Source organism: Bufo bufo, chromosome 1 (genome assembly GCF_905171765.1).
Source record: "Bufo bufo chromosome 1, aBufBuf1.1, whole genome shotgun sequence".
NCBI lineage: Eukaryota > Metazoa > Chordata > Amphibia > Anura > Bufonidae > Bufo > Bufo bufo.
In genome coordinates, this window is record NC_053389.1 from 346,942,843 (window position 1) to 346,965,508 (window position 22,666).

A 22,666-nucleotide genomic window follows, 5' to 3' on the forward strand; every position below is an offset into this window, starting at 1 on the left:
AAAAATTCTGCAGTTTTCACACTGGCCACTATGTCTAATAATTGGCGCCTCTTCTTGGTTTCTACAGATTACTTTACTGCAGTTAACTCATTCTAATCCTGCCTGTAATTATATCATCTCTGTGCATAGTAGATAAGACAAGATCCAGCATTCACAATAGGTAATTGTTAGAGTTTATCTATTCTTTCCTTGTACAATGACCTCTGCACAGGTCACAGAGCATGCACAGAAAACTCTCCTATAGAAGTCCCTGACCATTGTGTCTATGGCCCATAGGGCTGCCATAAAGCAATTTTTTTTTTAATGCTGTTATGAACAGCTCAGGCAAGATGGCCACCGCTATAATAATGTTCAGGAAATAGAATAGAAAATGGACGTGTGTTACTATTTGGTTTTAACTGGCAGATTACATTTTTGGTGACACATTTCCTTTAACTCTTAACAAGGCATAAGTGATAAGTGAAAACCATTCCAGACAACTTCATCATGAATTTAGCAGATATGTCAAACGGTAGGGGGCACTCAACTACCTGGTGCCAAATGGACAAAGATTGTGAACAGTATTCTAGCAAATATTTATTCGGATAAAACTGGTGATAGTAGTAATGTGATCCACTTCAATAGATCACTAAAAACAATCCTAGAAAACGATATTATAAATAAAACATTACATCACACATAATGCTAAAACCAGCTACCATCATCTAAGGGATCCCATAATACTACATTTGTGGATATGAACACTACAAATACTTTGTTTCCAGTTCAATAGGCGCGCGCCTAACCCGCAAAATCATCTAAGCTAATCCAGCCTCCTGAACTCTCCCTTCCGATCACGTGGATATTCTCCGATCACATGACCTGGGATCACGTGGAACAAGGCGGAAAGGTCCTAGATACATACTTGGCGTCTGACCGCATGCAGACCGGATCATCCAAGAGAACCATAATCGGATCAAACGCCTTCTGGAGGGGTAAAGTACTTATGGTACATGTACCTATACTAATGTCTTCTTTCAGCTACCATATTGCCTACTATAGCACTCAACGGTATATAGGAAGCCGGCGGCATTAACCCTTTCTGACATAAAGCACTATATCTCATACAAGAGGTTTATTGTCTTACCTGGATACCCTGACCACCTGAATTTTTGTAGTTCACGGTATCGCGGACTCATACAGACTTATATGTCCTAAACAAGAGCCCCTGAGCTCCAACGATCAGTCTCCTATTGCACATTACTAACTATTAGGAGCATCCAGTGACATTTTAATCATTTTATTATTCCCTTTAATTATTTTTCTTTGGCGCCATTATGTGTGATGTAATGTTTTATTTATAATATCGTTTTCTAGGATTTTTTTGGGGGGATCTATTGAAGTGGATCACATTACTACTATCACCAGTTTTATCCGAATAAATATTTGCTAGAATACTGTTCACAATATCTTTGTCCATTTGGCACCAGGTAGTTGAGTGCCCCCTACTGTTTGACATATCTGATATTTTACTCTCTCTGCGACCAGGGGTAGGTCGCAAGGGTCGTGCACCATACCCAGCTGATACGAGAGGTCAGAGCCACTGTACTATATTTATTCTACATCATGAATTTGAATACCAAGAGTGTGCAAAGCCATCAAAGCAAAACAGGTTATTTATTTAGAACCTAAAATATGAAAATAAAAAGTTTAACAATATTTTGTTTAATAATTAATTCCCTATGTTTCTTTGTTGTTTTCATGTCTTCAATACAAAACGACAATGGTGAAAATGAAAACAATGAAAAAAATATGGAATTAAATGGTGTTAAAAAGTGTGTCCAAACTTTTGAATGGTACTGTATCTTTACCAAAATTGAAGAGATTGAAACAACTTAGGGCGTCATTTATTAAGACCGGCATTTTAGACCTGCACTGGATCCACCGGCCTTTACATAACTTTGCAGCATCTAAAGCCAGTCTAAATGAAGTGAATGGAGTGGTGGCCACTCTTGTAGTGAGATCCCCATTCAGTTCCATGGGACTTACAAAAATAGCTATGTGCACTCGCTCAGTAATTTAGGAACTCCCAGAAAAGTGAATGAAGAGCAGGCAACACACAATAGACACTGCCTTAAAAAAATATATAATAAATAAGTCACAAACCCATACATTAGGGCAGGTGTGGATCAAGCAGATAGTGTGCACATTCAACTACCTTTACATTTGTTTTTATATCACTTATTACATTTATTAATAAGTGATAAACCCTTTACCTTGCATTCCAGAAGGACCAAACTCTTGTCTTGTAAGAAATATTGCATGATCATGGTATTCAGCATGTTCTTTATCTGGTTTCTGTTGAAGATAAGCCCAGCGGCACACATTTTCCAAACTCTGCGAGGGGTTTCCAACTTCAATTAAGCTGGAAGACTATAAAGTTAAAAGAGAAACCACATAGAACATTAGGGATTCATGTTAAGGATTATATTTTATTTAAAAATTTCTATATCATAAGGAAAATAATCAAATATAGCTTTGTTAATAATCAATTGATAATAGTATATTCTATGCAGTATCTTTAACCTACTTAAAGAAGATTTTCACATGTCTGTTGTCAGGGCTGCTTTAGCCTCTTAAGGACACAGGGCATACAGGTACACCATGATGCCCTGGTACTTAAGGACACAGGGCGTACCTGTACGTCCTGTGTATTTCCGATCACCGCCGATCGGAACAAGGTGCCTGCTCAAATCATTGAGCAGGCACCCTGGGACAATGTGCGGGGGGGTCCAGTGACCCCTCCGTGTCGGCGATCGCAGCAAACCGCGTGTCAATTTAGACCTGCGGTTTGCTGCATTTCCGGGTTATTCGGGTCTCTGGGGACCCGATAACCCGGAACAGGATGGTGATCGGTGGTGTGATAATACACCACCAATCACCATCCTGCGATCCGGAGAGGTGATGGTGACATCCCCTCTCAGGATCGCTTCTGATTGGCTGTAGGGCGGGCGGTTTAAATTATTGCAGCTCTCCTCTCCTCCTCTTTTCTGTGCCCGGGAGCGAGGAGAGAGGAGCCTGCATCAATCTCCAGAGCCAGCACCCCCATATCTGCCCAGCACCCCCTTCTGACACTCCACAGTGCCATCTGGCACTAAAAGGTATTTAGGGAAAGGTTAGGTTAGGCAGGGATATTTAGGGAAAGTTTAGTGGAAAAAAAAGTTGCAACTGTTGCATCACCCTAATCGGGTGTCACAGCTGTGTGACCCTTGACCCCCCAGGGGTGCTGCAGCTTGCCCCCCTGCCCCACACATTTTTTGGGGCGCAAGCAGTTTTATTTTCTTTCTTAGCGTCCAGCCACTGTTAGCGCATCGCACACCCCACCGCTGATCAGCTTCGGACAACTGATCAGCGAGTTTTAATTTTTTTATAAATTTTTTGGCCTTTTTTTTTTTTCTGTTAGTTTTAGGGATAAGTTTGCGAACAACCGTGCCCCCACACACACACGCACACTAAATAAAGATTTCCACACACGTCCTTCCCTATGGCCGCCGGATGTTCTCGATTGAGGAGGCATACGCCCACCTTGCCTCCGACTCAGAGTGTCCCAGGGAGGACGAGGATGACCCCACTTTCCTTATGTCATCCGCGTCCTCCTCATCATCTAGCGATGATGATGAGCCCCCAAGGCAGCAGAGACGCCGCCAGGCGGAGCAAGGGGATCGCCATGCTAGGGACCCTGTGGCCCACACTAGTACGTGAAGCTCTGGGGCTCGTACTAGTTTTCCGGCCACCAGTTAAGTCCACCAGAGCCCTATACCGGTGAACTTGCATGGTGTACCCCAGAGCATTTTGAGCCTCCCATTCCTGATTTTGTTGGCCAAGCAGGAATCCAGATTCCCACAGACGGCTTCCCTGAACATGACTATTTCAGTCTTTTTTCCAATGACCACTTTGTGAATCTGATAGTTGAGCAAACGAACCAGTAAACCGAACAGTTCATTGCTCAACACCCGGGCTTCTTTTTGGCTAGGGCCGGTGGCTGGACTCCGGCCAGTGCAGCCGAGATGAGGACGTTTTAGGGCCTCGTGCTGCACATGGGCCTAGTCAAAAAAACAGTGTCAGGCATTACTGGAGTAGGGACGTCCTCTACCAGACCCCACTTTACAGTATGGCCATGACATGTACCCGGTTTGAGGCCATCCGGAAATGCCTGCATTATGCAGATAATGGGGCCAAATTTTTGGAGGCCTATGTACCTGGAAGGAAGGTCGCGGTTGATGAGTCTCTCATTGCTTTCAAGGGGAGACTCAGTTTCCGCCAGTATGTTCCCTCTAAGTGGGCGAGGTATGGCGTGAAGCTGTACAAACTTTGTGAGAGTACCTCAGGGTACACTTACAAATTTTGTGTGTACGAGGGGCGAGATTCCCGTATTCAACCCCCAGAATGTCCCCCCACTCTGGGTGTTAGCGGGATACTTGTGTGGGACCTTATGCACCCACTGCTAGATAAAGGTTAGCACCTGTATGTGGATAACTTTATACTAGTATCCCCTTGTTCCAGTCCCTCGCCGCCAGATCCACGTCCGCTTGTGGGACCGTGCGGAAAAATCAACGCAGCCTCCCTACCCACCCCCTCCAGGTACCTATCCCCAGGGGTGAGACCCGTGCCCTTACCAGTGGAAACCTGTTGCTGGTCAGACATAAGGACAAGAGGGATGTCCTTGTACTGTCCACAATTCACGGTAACGGCATCACCCCTGTCCCTGTGCATGGTACCGCGGCAATGGTCCTCAAGCCCGATGCATGGTACAAAAAAGTTGAGGTCTACTTGGTACAGGTTGCCTTGTACAACACTTTTATGCTGTCCCAGAGCGCTGGCAACACAGGGAAATTCCTTCAGTTCTATAAGGCAGTCCTCAAGCCCCTGATCTTTTCTGACCGAGAAAGAGCAGGCCGGAGTACCTCGGGAACTGGAGGCGCCCGGATCGTCCCTAGCCAACACTTTCCAGGTGTGGTCCCCCATACTGGAAAGAAGGGACGGACCCAAAAAAAAGTGCCCCGATTATCCGGGCCTCTGCATTGACGGATGCTTCAGGGAGAACCACACTTCCATGGAGTACTAAACTTATAATCCCCATCCCCAATTTTAATTCCATTTAGCCACTGACAATTGGGAAAAAAACTATGGTTCTCAGACTTGAGATACTAAAACAAAAAAAAAAAAATTCTAAAATATTATTTTGTAAAACTAAAATAAATAAAAAAGTAGACATATTAGGAATCGCCACTTCCGTAAGAATCTGCTCTATAAAAATACCCCATGACCTAACCCCTCAGATGAACACGGTCAAAAAATAATAATAAAAACGGTGCCAAAACAGCTATTTTTGGGCAAATTTTCCATTTTAATCAGTTTTTTTCCAGTAACATAGCAAGGGTTAACAGCCAAACAAAACTTAATATTTATTACCCTGATTCTGCAGTTTACAGAAACACCCCATATGTGGTCGTAAACTGGTGTATGACCAAACAGCAGGGCGCAGAAGGAAAGGAACGCCGTATGGTTTCTGGAAGGCAGATTTTGATGGCCTTTTTTTGGGCACCAAGTCCCATTTAAAGACCCCCTGATGCACCCCTAGAGTAGAAACTCCATAAAAGTGACCCCATCTAAGAAACTACACCCCTCAAGGTATTCAAGACTAATTATATATAAACTTTATTAACCCTTTAGGTGTTCCTCAACAGTTTATGGCAAATGGAGATGAAATTTTAGAATTTCTATTTTTGGTAACCTTGCCTCACAAAAAAGTAATATAGAGCAACCAAAAATCATATAGTCCCAACAAAACTGCCACCTTATCCCGTAGTTTCCAAAATGGGGTCACTTTTAAGGAGTTTCTACTCTAGGGGTGCATCAGGGGGGCTTCAAATGGGACATGGTGTAGATAAACCAGTCCAGCAAAATCTCCTTCCAAAGACCACACAGCGCACCTTTCCCTCTACGCCCTACCGTGTGCCCGTACAGTAGTTAACGGCCACATATGGGGTGTTTCTGCAAACTTTAGAATCAGGGAAATAAATATTGTGTTTTGTTTGGATGTTAACCCTTGCTTTGTAACTGGAAAAAAAAGGATTAAAATGGAAAGTTTGCCAAAAAAAACGAAATTCTGAAATGTTATCTCCATTTGCCATTAACTCTTGTGGAACACCTAAAGGGTTAACGACGTTTGTAAAATCAGTTTTGAATACCTTGAGGGGTGTAGTTTCTAGCATGGGGTCATTTTTGGGTGGTTTCTATTATATAAGCCTCACAAAGTGACTTTAGACCTGAAATGGTCCTTAAAAAGTGGGTTTTTGAAAATTTCTGAAAAATTTCAAGATTTGCTTCTAAACTTCTAAGCCTTTTAACGTCCCCAAAAAATAAAATGTAATTCTCAAAATGATCCAAACATAAAGTAGACATATGGGGAATGTAAAGTAATAACTATTTTTGTAGGTATTACTATGTATTATAGAAGTAGAGAAATTGAAACTTGGAAATTTGCAAATTTTTCTAACTTTTTGGTAAATTTTGTATTTTTTTGTAAATAAAAATAATTTTTTTTTACTCCATTTTACCAGTGTCATGAAGTACAATATGTGACGAAAAAACAATCTCAGAATGGCCTGGATAAGTAAAACCGTTTTAAAGTTATTCACACATAAAGTGACACTGGTCAGATTTGCAAAAAATGGCCTGGTCCTTAAGGTGAAATATGGCCGTGTCCTTAAGGGGTTAACCATAAGGCAAAAGGTGCAAATGTATCTGTGTTCTCTGGACGACTACACGGTTGAAAACTTGGAGCAGCAGAGCGACCTAATCGCCTCATGCATACGGGGTTACTCAAGGCAACGACACCTACTTCCTGATGTGAGGAAGACCTGCTGTTTAAGAGGGGTGTTGGTCCCATGTTTATAACGCTGTACTTATCGTCAAATGCAAAGTGACAGTTGACCACGCCCATTTTCTGCCCATAACCCCGCCCACAATCCCACCCAAACCACGCCCATTCAAATCCCCTTTTATTCTTTTAGATCCGATAAAGTATCAGTATTTCAATTAAGTTTAATATGTTTAAAAATGATAAAATGATATAAATATTGGCAATAGCTATTTAATCCATCTATAGGACATTTGATGATGCCACCGAAGGTCCTGCAAGGTATACGATGCAGTCCAACACATCAGTAATTTAATTAAGTTTAATATGTTTAAAAATAAAATGATATTAAGGTTGTATTAAGCTTAAATTAACCTCTTACTAAGCTATTATAAATATTGTCAGTGGCTAATTGATCCTTCTATCTTCCTAAAAGCTAAAAGACCTTTGATGATGTCACTGAAACGCCCCATTTTTCACCTATAACCCTAGACCACTCCGACCACAACCCCCGCCCATCGTGATGTCATAGAAGGTCCTGCAAGACAGCAGAAGTCCCTTTGTTAGTGGACCTGCGATCTTTGAAATTTGCTTTTAATTATATACGATCGTGTTTAATAAATCGTGATTTAAGCAAAATAATTGATCACCACATCTAATACAGATATGTATCATTTATAAATATTAACAATAACTAATTGCGGCACCCAACTTTCCCGAGGCCGATTCTGTCTGCCCATTTTGTCCTATTTGATAGACTCATCTATCACAGATATTCAACATATCTATATGAACAGCTGTTCACAGACATGTCAGGACATGTTCTAATATATTTATATAACTATCTGTTAGCTATTTACATAGTTAATACGGTTAAAAAAAACATACGTCCATCAAGTTCAACCAAGAGATAGATGGGGACGCGAATCCCAGAAGGAAGTGAGACTCAGATTTCTAAACGTTTTCATAAGCATTAATGGTTTTTAACTTTTAAGAATTCATCTAAACCCTTTTTAAAACTGTCCACTGTTCCTGCTGTGACCACGTCCTGAGGAAGTCTATTCCACAGATTCACAGATCTCACAGTAAAGAAGCTTTGACGCTGCTATTTGGTGAATAAACGCACACTTGTTTTTGGAAGTGCCGTGGAGTTTGCTTTGTTCATATCTATTTATCTAGCTTCTAATATCTATCTAACGTCCTATCTTTCTATCTATCTATCAATCTATCTAACAATTTAGCTATTTATCTATCTAACTATATACCAATCTATCTATTTTTATCTATCTATCTTTGCTTGAGAACGGTCCTAGCAAGCGGACTGAAACGTTGCATGGGTGAATAAAGGACCACACATTTTTTACCATTTGGATGTGCTGCGGTTTTTCTAATTTTATGCTTATTACTGTGGTCAAGTTTGTACTGCTTGGAACTCCTTTCTTGAACTGAGAAACAAAGTGTGCTGCCCTGATTTTTGCTTTTTTGGATATCTATCGATCTATCTTTCTATCAATCTATCTATATATCGACCTATCTATTCGATCTGTCCTCTATCTCTCTATCTATTACCTATCAATCTTTCTATCTATCCATCTAACAATTTATCCATCTATCAATTTATCTATCTATCTATACATCACATATCTATTTATCTAACCATCTTTTTATCCATATATCTATTTATCTATGTATACACATATCTATTTATCAAGCTTCTAATATCTTCCTAAAAACCTATCTTTCTATTTATCTATCTATCTATCTATAATATGGGTATCTATCAAATATCTATTTATTTATCTTACAGGTAGAGAGGTGTGGGCAGCACAGCTGTCTGTATGGTGCGGTCGGAGTGCCAGCGGCTGAGGAGACGATCCACCTCCAACGATATATAAGTTGAAAAATCCACAGCACATCCAAGTTGTAAAAAGTAAAAGACGGCTTTATTCACCAGACACGCGACGTTTCGATCCACTCAATGGGATCTTTTTCAAGCAGTGACAAAAGTGGGCAGTGCATAGTGCATATTTATGCGGTTTAAACATGATTAATCAATTAACAAATCAAGTGCATTTATCACATATAATACAAAAAATAACAAGAAAAATAATGTTATCGCTTGTTTTAAATCAATCAGACTCAGCATTTCATTAACGTGTATTACAATGGCATTATTCCTTTTTATACAATACATTTTAGCCATCGAAAATATAGCATAATACATTAATTGTGAAAATAGTGGATACAGGTGTAAGTCTTTACAATAGCTTAATAATCTAAAGTGCACAGGTGTACCTTCAGTTGGAGATGACAAGGATCACAGGGGTACATAGTGAAGTCACAACACATGGATCTCGGCGTATCAGACAATGCAATGCGCATGTCAAAGGACCTTTCAGAATAGTTTAGTCACGTGATCGCGCGTACACCGGTCACGTAGTGCGCATGTCCAAGGACCTTGGAACTTGTGATCGCACCACGTGATCTCGCACCCGATCACGTGATCAAAGATATCACGTCACAAGAAAGGGAGGGGATGCTGATGTTCCATACTATGTATCATGTAGGGACAGCTGATCGTATATCCAGTCATGTGGTCAAATGTATGATCACCTCATCATAAAGAGATGTTAACATGTAAAGGAATACAGCTAAATTATACAGTAATCGTAATGGTGTCTGCATCTCGGCATATGAAGATCCTGTCTGCATCCGCATACATTGGACATCGTATGTCAGTATTGGCCGCATTTCTCCGGCCCCGATTTAGGAGGTGTATATATATGGGTCACTGGCTAATCAGGGGATTATAAGGCAACATCTTAAACGGAAGTACCGATATTATGAGGAAAGCAAAGAAAAGGTGTATAGTGAGCGGTAGTACCGCCAGAGCCCAATTCGAGTTGTCAATTCAAAGTGGTCATTCTAGAGCCTCCCAGTCATATCGAGGAACACAACCAATGTGGCCCGGTTGTCACCGTATAGCCCCAGGTTGAAGTAGCCCCCTGTTCATAGGATTCCATTCCTGGAAATCCGATGTAACAGCCCGGGGTCATCCTCTAGGCTGGGGGGCAATCACAAGAAAACACCCATGAGAAAAATCCTCGTGTCGCCTATCCCTCTGATACCAGTGACTCCAAAAACAACCACCATAATCGGCCAGAGAATGTAGGTCATATTCTGAACATCATCGGTCACCCACTGTAATGCTACGCATGACAATAATCATAAGCCAGGTGCAAAAAGGATTAATCATATATTGTAATGCTCAAGGACTACCAATTATTAAATGTATATAAAGAAAAAAGAGTAAAACTTTGTGGTATGACTAATCCAGGTCCCATAATGATCCAATTGGTTGGCCCTGCAGCGTTCTCCCCTGGCACAAAGCAGATCCACTGTCACCATCCCCTGAAGACAATAAAAACAATAGAATTACCTTGTTGGTTCAACAAGGGGCACTACCACAAATAACTTCAAAACTGAAGCAGGCGAGCAGAGTTCAAACATGACCACTCAGGACAAAAGCCAGGGCCTATAATCCACGTTCAACCCTTGGGGTCTCAGGGTATTTAGTCTGGCGATCCATCGGATCTCACATTTCTTTAGTAGACTATGTCTATTACCACCTTTTCGGGGAGTAGGAATGTGATCAATGAGCATAAATTTGAGGTCACTTTCTTTGTGGCCCATGTCAGTGAAATGTTTTGGAATTGGGAGATCCATACGTTTTTTGCGAATGGTATACCGATGTTGGTTGATTCGGCATTTAAACTCCAGTGAGGTTTCCCCCACGTATAGTAACTGACATGGGCACCAGAGAATGTATACAACGAATGAGGATTCGCATGTTAAATAATGTTTAATTTGATATTTTTTCTGTGTCGAGGGATGCAGAAAGAAACTGCCTTTTTGCATATAGCGACAATTAATACAATTTAAACAAGGAAAACTTCCCAATTTAGGGCAACGTAAAAAGGTCTGTCCAGATTCTTTCTGTGGGCCTATGTCAGTGTGTATTATTTTATCTTTGAGATTCCTGGCCCTCTTGTATGACATGAGGGGAGGAAGAAGAAATTCTTCAATTCCCCCATGTCCACTCTTAAGTACCGGCCAGTGTTTTAATATGATTCGTCTAACCTGTGTACTATCTTCAGTGTACGTTGTAACTAGAGGAATTCTCTTGATTTGTTTGTTGTTATTCTTCTCCTTCTTTTTGAGAAGTTCGTCACGTGTTTTCTCTTGTGTCGTAATGAGATGTTCATTTAATAAAGATAGAGGATAGTTTCTATCCACAAAGGCCTGTGTCATGCGTTTGAGGGTATCCGGTAATTCATCATTATTGCTCACAACGCGTTTAGCGCGGTAGAACTGACTTAAAGGCAGTGATTTCACCATAGCTCTTGGATGTGCACTGTTGTAACTCAACAGGGTATTGCGATCGGTGGGCTTGGAATACAAGCCCGTCGATAGCACGCCCTCCTTGATGGTCACAACAGTGTCCAAAAAATGAATCTGTTCACTTGAATGTTCCAATGTGAATTTAATATCTATGTCAACCGTATTCAAAAAATGAAAAAACTCAATAAGTGCACTCTCTGTCCCAGTCCAAATCAAAAAAATGTCATCTATGTATCGCCACCACCTCAGGACGTGCCGGAAGTGGGGCGACACATAGATGTACATCTCTTCGAGGAAGGAGACCGCCATGTTGGCGTAAGTCGGGGCCACATTGGACCCCATGGCGGTCCCCTTCCTCTGGAGATAAAAATAATCTCCAAACAAAAAATAATTACATGTCAGTACCAGATGTAGTAGTTGCAAAATAAAGTCCTGACATTCAGCTGAAAAGGTCGACTGGATCAGAGCCCTAGTGACTATCTCGATCCCAAAGTCATGTCGGATTGAGGTATATAGACTGGTAATGTCCAATGATGCTAAAATTGCATTCGGTGGAACAGTAGTCATTGCCAGTTTATTCAAAAAATCTGAAGTATCCTGAAGATAAGATTTAGCCGATACTGCATATTGTCGCAATACCCTATCTAAAAAGATAGAAATATTAGACAAGATGGAGCCTCGGCCCGAGACAATGGGTCTCCCAGGTGGAGTTTTAAGATTTTTGTGGATCTTGGGAAGCAAGTATAAAAAAGGTGTCATAGGATGTGGAATTGTTAAAAAATCTCTAAGCTCGTCATCAATGATGCCAGCATTGATGGCTCCCTGTATCACACTCTGTATCTTACGTTCAATATCCCATCTAGGGTCAGTATTCAATTTTTGGTAGACCTCACAATCATCCAACTGTCTATTGGCCTCTGCAATGTATTGATGAGTGTCCATGACCACAATCCCACCGCCCTTATCAGCAGGCTTAATGGTGAGACTGTGGTCACGGACCAACTCATCAATAGCATGCCATTCCAGTAATGTCATATTAGGATGTACAAATTTACTTTGAGCATTCGATTTCAATGTATTTACATCTTTGGTCACTGCATCAATGAATAGCTCAATTGCTGGCGAGGACACACTATCCTCTATCTTTATTAAATGAACATCTCATTACGACACAAGAGAAAACACGTGACGAACTTCTCAAAAAGAAGGAGAAGAATAACAACAAACAAATCAAGAGAATTCCTCTAGTTACAACGTACACTGAAGATAGTACACAGGTTAGACGAATCATATTAAAACACTGGCCGGTACTTAAGAGTGGACATGGGGGAATTGAAGAATTTCTTCTTCCTCCCCTCATGTCATACAAGAGGGCCAGGAATCTCAAAGATAAAATAATACACACTGACATAGGCCCACAGAAAGAATCTGGACAGACCTTTTTACGTTGCCCTAAATTGGGAAGTTTTCCTTGTTTAAATTGTATTAATTGTCGCTATATGCAAAAAGGCAGTTTCTTTCTGCATCCCTCGACACAGAAAAAATATCAAATTAAACATTATTTAACATGCGAATCCTCATTCGTTGTATACATTCTCTGGTGCCCATGTCAGTTACTATACGTGGGGGAAACCTCACTGGAGTTTAAATGCCGAATCAACCAACATCGGTATACCATTCGCAAAAAACGTATGGATCTCCCAATTCCAAAACATTTCACTGACATGGGCCACAAAGAAAGTGACCTCAAATTTATGCTCATTGATCACATTCCTACTCCCCGAAAAGGTGGTAATAGACATAGTCTACTAAAGAAATGTGAGATCCGATGGATCGCCAGACTAAATACCCTGAGACCCCAAGGGTTGAACGTGGATTATAGGCCCTGGCTTTTGTCCTGAGTGGTCATGTTTGGACTCTGCTCGCCTGCTTCAGTTTTGAAGTTATTTGTGGTAGTGCCCCTTGTTGAACCAACAAGGTAATTCTATTGTTTTTATTGTCTTCAGGGGATGGTGACAGTGGATCTGCTTTGTGCCAGGGGAGAACGCTGCAGGGCCAACCAATTGGATCATTATGGGACCTGGATTAGTCATACCACAAAGTTTTACTCTTTTTTCTTTATATACATTTAATAATTGGTAGTCCTTGAGCATTACAATATATGATTAATCCTTTTTGCACCTGGCTTATGATTATTGTCATGCGTAGCATTACAGTGGGTGACCGATGATGTTCAGAATATGACCTACATTCTCTGGTCGATTATGGTGGTTGTTTTTGGAGTCACTGGTATCAGAGGGATAGGCGACACGAGGATTTTTCTCATGGGTGTTTTCTTGTGATTGCCCCCCAGCCTAGAGGATGACCCCGGGCTGTTACATCGGATTTCCAGGAATGGAATCCTATGAACAGGGGGCTACTTCAACCTGGGGCTATACGGTGACAACCGGGCCACATTGGTTGTGTTCCTCGATATGACTGGGAGGCTCTAGAATGACCACTTTGAATTGACAACTCGAATTGGGCTCTGGCGGTACTACCGCTCACTATACACCTTTTCTTTGCTTTCCTCATAATATCGGTACTTCCGTTTAAGATGTTGCCTTATAATCCCCTGATTAGCCAGTGACCCATATATATACACCTCCTAAATCGGGGCCGGAGAAATGCGGCCAATACTGACATACGATGTCCAATGTATGCGGATGCAGACAGGATCTTCATATGCCGAGATGCAGACACCATTACGATTACTGTATAATTTAGCTGTATTCCTTTACATGTTAACATCTCTTTATGATGAGGTGATCATACATTTGACCACATGACTGGATATACGATCAGCTGTCCCTACATGATACATAGTATGGAACATCAGCATCCCCTCCCTTTCTTGTGACGTGATATCTTTGATCACGTGATCGGGTGCGAGATCACGTGGTGCGATCACAAGTTCCAAGGTCCTTGGACATGCGCACTACGTGACCGGTGTACGCGCGATCACGTGACTAAACTATTCTGAAAGGTCCTTTGACATGCGCATTGCATTGTCTGATACGCCGAGATCCATGTGTTGTGACTTCACTATGTACCCCCGTGATCCTTGTCATCTCCAACTGAAGGTACACCTGTGCACTTTAGATTATTAAGCTATTGTAAAGACTTACACCTGTATCCACTATTTTCACAATTAATGTATTATGCTATATTTTCGATGGCTAAAATGTATTGTATAAAAAGGAATAATGCCATTGTAATACACGTTAATGAAATGCTGAGTCTGATTGATTTAAAACAAGCGATAACATTATTTTTCTTGTTATTTTTTGTATTATATGTGATAAATGCACTTGATTTGTTAATTGATTAATCATGTTTAAACCGCATAAATATGCACTATGCACTGCCCACTTTTGTCACTGCTTGAAAAAGATCCCATTGAGTGGATCGAAACGTCGCGTGTCTGGTGAATAAAGCCGTCTTTTACTTTTTACAACTTGGATGTGCTGTGGATTTTTCAACTTATATTTATTTATCTTTCTATCTATCAAACATCTATTTATCTTTCTATCTGTCTATCTTTCCACTATCTTTCTATCTATCCATCTATCTAACAATTTATCTATCACAGTGGTGCCCAACCATTTTTCATCTGGGGGCCGCACTAGACATGTAATTAATTTTGTGCGCCAGGTAGCTTTGCCAGAAAAAAAAGCAATCATTAAAAAGTAAATTATTCTAGTAATTTAGATAACACAGTATTAGAGGGCTCATATCTGGCCATTATTACTGTGAGGGGGCACGTGTGAGCATTACTACTGTGAAGAGGGCACATATCTAGATATTACGACGGTCACGTGAGCATTGCTACTGTGAAGGGGGAACATGTGAGCATTATTACTGTGAAGGGCCACATGGGAGCTTTATTACTGTGAAGGGGCACAAGTGAGCTTTATTACTGTGAAGGGGCACATATGAGCTTTATTACTGTGAAGGGGGAACATGTGAGCATTATTACTGTGAAGGGCCACATGGGAGCTTTATTACTGTGAAGGGGCACATGGGAGCTTTATTACTGTGAAGGGGCACATGGGAGCTTTATTACTGTGAAGGGGCACAAGTGAGCTTTATTACTGTGGAGGGGCACATGGGAGCTTCATTACTGTGAAGGGGCACATGGGAGCTTTATTACTGTGAAGGGGAACAGGGGAGCATTATTACTGTGAAGGGGGAACATGTGAGCATTATTACTGTGAAGGGCCACATGGGAGCTTTATTACTGTGAAGGGGCACATGGGAGCTTTATTACTGTGAAGGGGCACATGGGAGCCTTATTACTGTGAAGGGGCACATGGGAGCTTTATTACTGTGAAGGGGCACATGGGAGCTTTGTTACTGTGAAGGGGCACATGGGAGCATTATTACTGTGAAGGGAAAACATATCTCTCCCACATTAGAGCTGGTGAGGAGCAACCCAGACGGCCCACACGGGCACCAGACTTCCTACCACTACCACACCTCTCCAGTCACATCTCACTCCTGCTCCCTTCTGACTCGTCCTCACTTTCTCTGCTGTGATCTGATGAGGTCTGTACCGATGGGTGTGGGGAGATGGGGTCTCCAGTCGCTGCAGAAAATCATTGTACTGCGCCACTGCAGCGGCCCAAGCGTGTCCCTTTATTCTTCCTCAACTGAGCGCAAGCTCCGCCTCCGGTCACTGCGCGGGCCACATGATACAGCTTCAAGGGCGGATGTGGCCCACGGGCCAGAGGTTGGGCATCACTGATCTATCACATATCTATTTATCTATTATACAGTACAGACCAAAAGTTTGGACAAACCTTCTCATTCAAAGAGTTTTCTTTATTTTCATGACTATGAAAATTGTAGATTCACACTGAAGGCATCAAAACTATGAATTAACACATGTGGAATTATATACATAACAAACAAGTGTGAAACAACTGAAAATATGTCATATTCTAGGTTCTTCAAAGTAGCCACCTTTTGCTTTGATTACTGCTTTGCACACTCTTGGCATTCTCTTGATGAGCTTCAAGAGGTAGTCCCCTGAAATGGTTTTCACTTAACAGGTGTGCCCTGTCAGGTTTAATAAGTGGGATCTCTTGCCTTATAAATGGGGTTGGGACCATCAGTTGTGTTGAGGAGAAGTCAGGTGGATACACAGCTGATTATTCAGTAGGACTATCAGCTGTGTATCCACCTGACTTCTCCTCAACGCAACTGATGGTCCCAACCCTATTTATAAGGCAAGAAATCCCACTTATTAAACCTGACAGGGCACACCTGTGAAGTGAAAACCATTTCAGGGGACTACCTCTTGAAGCTCATCAAGAGAATGCCAAGAGTGTGCAAAGCAGTAATCAAAGCAAAAGGTGGCTACTTTGAAGAACCTAGAATATGACATATTTTCAGTTGTTTCACACTTGTTTGTTATGTATATAATTCCACATGTGTTAATTCATAGTTTTGATGCCTTCATAGTCATGAAAATAAAGAAAACTTTTTGAAAGAGAAGGTGTGTCCAAACTTTTGGTCTGTACTGTATATCTATCACATATCTATTTATGCATATATATTTTTATCTATGAAACAAAGAAGGTAAAGCTGCTCTCACCCACCGTCCACCTGCCTTGAGCACGGATGGCAACCTCCGGACTTGATTGCTGTCAATATCCAAAGCCAAGAAAAATCCACCTTCCAAGATGCAAAAGGTGGCATCTTTATTGTGCGATTAAAATCCAATACAGGACATCACAGGTTACAGTAACGCGTTTCAGACCACAAGTAAATCAGGGTCGTCCATCATGACAAAAACCTTGTGTTCAAAACTCTGTTAAAAAGGCTAGTCCACACCTGACACCGCAATCATTGAGTCACATGACCTGATTACTCTGAATCAGAACATGTGTCAACCATAAGAAAAGGGGGTGGGGAATACACATGAAATATATAGAAGACACATTAACAATGCATAAAAGAAATTAATGGCAGGCAAATATGAAGTTAATACTGTAATATGAGATCATGTCTCTTGTTTAGACCTTCAGGATAGCGCGTGGCGAGTAAAAACATCCAAAAAGCTTCTCTATTAAGCAGCTTTCTACTCAGATCGCCACCTCTAGCTGGAATATAAACCCTTTCCATACCTTGGGCTCTCAAATGGTTCACTTCACCCCCATGTACTACTGCGAAGTGTTCACTAACTGCGGATACGTTGCGATTTTTGTAATGGGGAATGTCTGATATATGTTTGTGGATTCGCGATTTTATTTGATTAGAGGTACAACCTACATATTGCAAATTGCACAATTGGCAGGTCACTAAGTAGATTGCATTTTTTGTGTTGCAATTCAAGTAACTATTGATACAGAATTTTTTGCCATTAGCCGTAGAATGAAAAGACTGGCTCACTTGAAAATTATCGCAACAAATGCACCTACGGTGCACGCACTTGTAGCTCCCCTTCGTTGAAAGCCGGGTCGGTGTTACATTGGCTCTTTCTTTATATAAACTGGGACTGATGAGACTGCCCAATGTAGGAGCTTTTTTTGCAGCACATCTAATGCCTCCCGCTATTATTTCTGACCACTTCTCATCAAAGTGAGGACTGGTAAATTTTTTAGGATGATTTTGCATATTTCCCGATATTCACCACTGTACTGGGTTCCTGTCACGGCCTATGGTGTGCTTAGTGCCATTTTCCTTCACTTGGTTGCCCGTGACTACGTTTGGTGTTGTATGCATGTGGTGGCAGTGTCTCGGCCTTCTGGCTGATCCCCAGGACATGGTTGCCACGCATGCCGTTGCCCGCGGCAACAGGTGAAGTCTGTGTTTATGTGTGTACTTCCCCTTTAAGTGGCCGTCTTCCCTTGCCTTGTGTTAGAAGGGTTAAATTCCTTCCTAGTATGTGTGTACTGGGTGTGTCAGTGTGTGGGTGTGGCTACCTGGGCTATAAAGCCTCAGTTTAGATCAGTAGTCTGGGGGGTACTTCAGCCATGGTTGCTGGAGGCATCCTCCTGGTTATTTACCATCTGCCAGTGTGGGAAAACCCTCAGCCGTGCGACGCCAGAAGATGTAAGTGGCTGCTCGGCCAGGACGACAGAATTAGAGAGCAGGTCACCTCCTATCGCATCCCTAATCTGACCCTGACTCCTAACCATATGATCCAACCCTGATGGTGGGAGGGCTCATACACCAGAACCTAATAATCCCTGCTAGCCCTCAGGATTGCCCTGGAACAAGGAGCGGGGTAAGACGACCTGTTCCTTCTGGACACGGAGGAACAGGAGTCTCACTGGCCAAGCTGCAAGGAGATGGGGTACATAAACAGACGTATGGATATGGCAGGAGAACTACTATTGTTCACACCTACCTGCCACAGCCTTGCTGATTGGATCCCGTGCTCACAAGCTGATGTCCAGACCAAACATAAATGGACACAGCAAACACACATACACACACAGGTCGTCTACCCAGCTCCTAGCTTAGGGATCTGCGGAGGGTTAGTAGGGATCCGAGGTTCCGGAGCATGAGCCCTCCTACCTTCAAGGTCGGCTCATGCAGCTAGGAGTCAGGGTCAGATTAGGGATGCGATAGGAGGTGACCTGCTCCCTAATTCTGTGCTCCTGGCCAAGTACCGACCTACCATCTCCTGGCATCGCACGGCTGAGGGTTTTCCCCATCCTCAGCCGTGACAGTTACAAAAGTGATGGGAATGTGGCTATCCACTCTACTGCGACCTGCTGCAGCTGTGGAATTCATATCAGGAAAGATCAAAGATTTGCGGTCCAAACTCTGTACCGTTTTTTTGCTGTTTAGCATATGATTCCGTGAATAGGCTCTAAGAGCCAAACTATTCACAATCTTGTTACTTTCCTGTTCAAAAGACGAAATATCCGAGCAGTCACGCCTGGTACGGATCAATTTGCCTTTTGAAATATTGAAAATCACATGCGGCGGGTGGCATGATGATGCATGCAAAATTGTGTTACCGGCCATCTCTTTCCTAAAGGTGGAGGTGTTCACACTGGAACTAGCAGAATCACCACTCAATTTTATGGTTCAATCATATTTATTGAAGCAAAAATAAAAATGAGATACAAAGTCGCATGACAAGTGAGGAAAAGGGCAATATAACCTGTGCCCAATTAAGAATCACCACTCAATTTTAAATCCAAGAAGGTAACCGACCTGGTATTAAAGTGCAACATAAAAGAAATAGAGGCCACACATGAATCCAAGTATTCGCCAAACAGTAGTATGAACGCCACATCACCAGACCATACAAACAGCAGGTCATCGATGTAGCACCCATACCACTGCAGGCGATCACAGAAAGGGTGGGTGTCAATGAAGGAGGAAGCTCTTCTCCCACCATGCCGTAAAAATATTAGCAATGGAGGGAGAGAACTTAGCCCCCATCGACACCCCAGACACCTGCAAATAATAACATCCATTAAACATTAAAAAATTATGTTTCAAGAGAAAGCTGACCGACATCTCCAAAAATGCTTGCAAATCACAGGTATAATTGCTGTAAGTAATAAGGAACCAACGCAGAGATCGCAGTGCCAATTCATGTGGTATGTTCGTATAAAGTGACACCACGTCTGCAGCAATCCAAACATAATCCTCTCTCCATTGGAAAGACGACATGGCCTGCAACACAGATCCAGTGTCTTTTATGAAGCCAGGGATGAGAGGAATAAGAGGTTGCAATAGCGAATCTACCCACTCAGACAAATATTCCAGCTAGAGGTGGCGATCTGAGGAGAAAGCTGCTTAATAGAGAAGCTTTTTGGATGTTTTTACTCGCCACGCGCTATCCTGAAGGTCTGAACAAGAGACATGATCTCATATTACAGTATTAACCTCATATTTGCCTGCCATTAATTTCTTTGTTAATGTGTCTTCTATATATTTCATGTGTATTCCCCACCCCCTTTTCTTATGGTTGACACATGTTCTGATTCAGAGTAATCAGGTCATGTGCCCCAATGATTGGGGTGTCAGGTGTGGACTAGCCTTTTTAACAGAGTTTTGAACACAAGGTTTTTGTCATGATGAAGGACCCTGATTTACTTGTGGTCTGAAACGCGTTACTGTAACCTGTGATGTCCTGTATTGGATTTTAATCGCACAATAAAGATTCCACCTTTTGCATCTTGGAAGCTGGATTTTTCTTGGCTTTGGATCTATTTATCTATGTATCATCACACCGCGTTCCATGGACGGCGTGGGCGGCGCGTTGAGCGGTCGGTGTGGACGCCGTGTGTGTGTGAGGGGGGGTACGGCGTTGATCGGCCAGAGCGCAGTGTGATAATTGCTCTGAACGCCGGCCAATTCTAGCGCCCATTATTGTAACGGGGCATAATGTCTATTTATTTATAAATATGTAATTGTTGGGACAAACATCTGACATAAATAGCCATGTGTCAGTTATTCATTTATATCTTAATTTCTAGGAAGAAATAATAGAGGAACAATATAGAGTTATAAGAAAAAAAAAAGGAAACAGCCTTGTTATTTCATGAGGAATACATGTATTCAGTAAAAAGGCACTTCATGAGAGATAACAAGACCTCTTTAACACAAATTAGCGTTTGCTGTCATTTTAGCCACGTTTTTAAGTGCCTACTATCACTGGTATGTCCTAGCGGTTTATTCAATTTTAACTAACCCAGATAGTGTATTTATTGTCAAAAGAAAAACGGCATACATTTTTTCATTTGTTTTACATAACTTTGTTACAGACGTCTTGGTTAACATTGTAACTTTTACTTTGAATGTATGTAAAAAAATTTATTGTATGTAGTGCCTGATAATGTTTTTATTTGTTTTACATAACTTTGTTGCAGAAGGTTACAGTCGCCTTGGTTAACATTCTGACTTTTACTTTGAATGTATAAAAAAAATTATTTGTATGTAATGTCTGATAATGTTTTTATTTGCTTTACATATTTGAAATATTGAGAAAAACAGTACTACGCGACAAAAGCTATCAGTTCTTATGGACGAAAATTTGAAATAATAAAAGACTGAAAAAGTTGGTGCTGCTCGTGCATTAGGCTCACTATACATTGTGGACTTCTAAATTTGGCAGGTGATTGCACAAAATGATCGCCAGCTGGCTTATTAGAAGATAATAATATTAGAAGATAATAATATATAGTACTGTTCTATCAGGGGTCGTAAAATACTGAAAAAGCCATACGGTCGTGTGCAAGAGGCCTTAGATGGATAGATAGATAGAAAGATAGTGGAAAGATAGGCATTTAGATAGAAAGATAAATAGATATGTTAGGGCTGTTTCACACGAGCGAGTCCATTGCGGGAATCACGCTCCGTGTGTGTGTGATCCTCCGCTCTGGACTTGCAGGAGCGCACATCATTCTCATGATTTATAATGCTATGTGTCTCTGCATGGCCTTTTTTTCCACAGAATCATAGTGACATAAAGCTGTCAGTATGATTCTGTAGAAATAAGGTCAAACAGAGGCACATAGCATTATAAATCATGATAATGCCGTGCGCTCCTGCAAGTCCATAGCGGAGGATCAGTCACACGGAGCGTGATTCCCGCAATGGACTCGCTCGTGTGAAACAGCCCTTATAGATCGAAAGATAAATAGATAGATGTTTGATAGCTAGCCATGTTATAGATAGCTAGCTAGATAGAAAGATAGGTAGCTAGATAGATATAAGATAGATAGATAGATAGATAGATAGATAGATAGATAGATAGATAGATGGAAATCTAAGTCGTTAGATAGATATTAGAAGTTTGATAAATAGATATACGTATACATAGATAAATAGATATATGGATAAATAGATAGATAGCTAGATATATGATAGATAGATGATAGAAAAATAGATAGATATTGTTAGATAGATTGATAGAAAGATTGATAGATAGATAATAGATAGAAAGATAGAAAGACAGATAGATTGATAGGTCAATATATAGATTGATAGAAAAATAGATAGAAAGATAGATAAAAAGATAGATTGGTAGATAGATAAATAGATAAATTGTTAGATAGATTGACAGAAAGATTGATAGAAAGATTGATAGATAATAGATAGAAAGACAGATAGATAGATAGGTCAATATATAGATTGATAGAAAAATAGATAGAAAGATAGATTGGTAGATAGATAGATAAATTGTTCGATGGATAGATAGAAAGATAGGACGTTAGATAGATATTAGAAGCTAGATAAATAGATAAATAGACAAATCAGATTGGTAGATAGATAGATAAAATTTTTATAGCATTATTTTTTTAAGCCAGTTTATAGATAAATAATAGATAACAGATAGATAGTTATATAAAT

At 41.2% G+C, this 22,666-nt stretch overlaps 1 protein-coding gene across 1 annotated transcript in view; it reads right to left on the reverse strand.

Annotated features, from left to right (window-relative positions):
• The window catches only part of LOC121009531 (A disintegrin and metalloproteinase with thrombospondin motifs 2-like), a 775,073-nt gene that overhangs the window by 475,068 nt on the left and 277,339 nt on the right, over positions 1–22,666 (reverse strand). Inside the window, exon 6 of the mRNA XM_040442735.1 lies at positions 2,256–2,412. Within this exon, the coding sequence (XP_040298669.1) occupies positions 2,256–2,412 (157 nt within the window). The remainder of the gene's footprint in view (positions 1–2,255; positions 2,413–22,666) is intronic.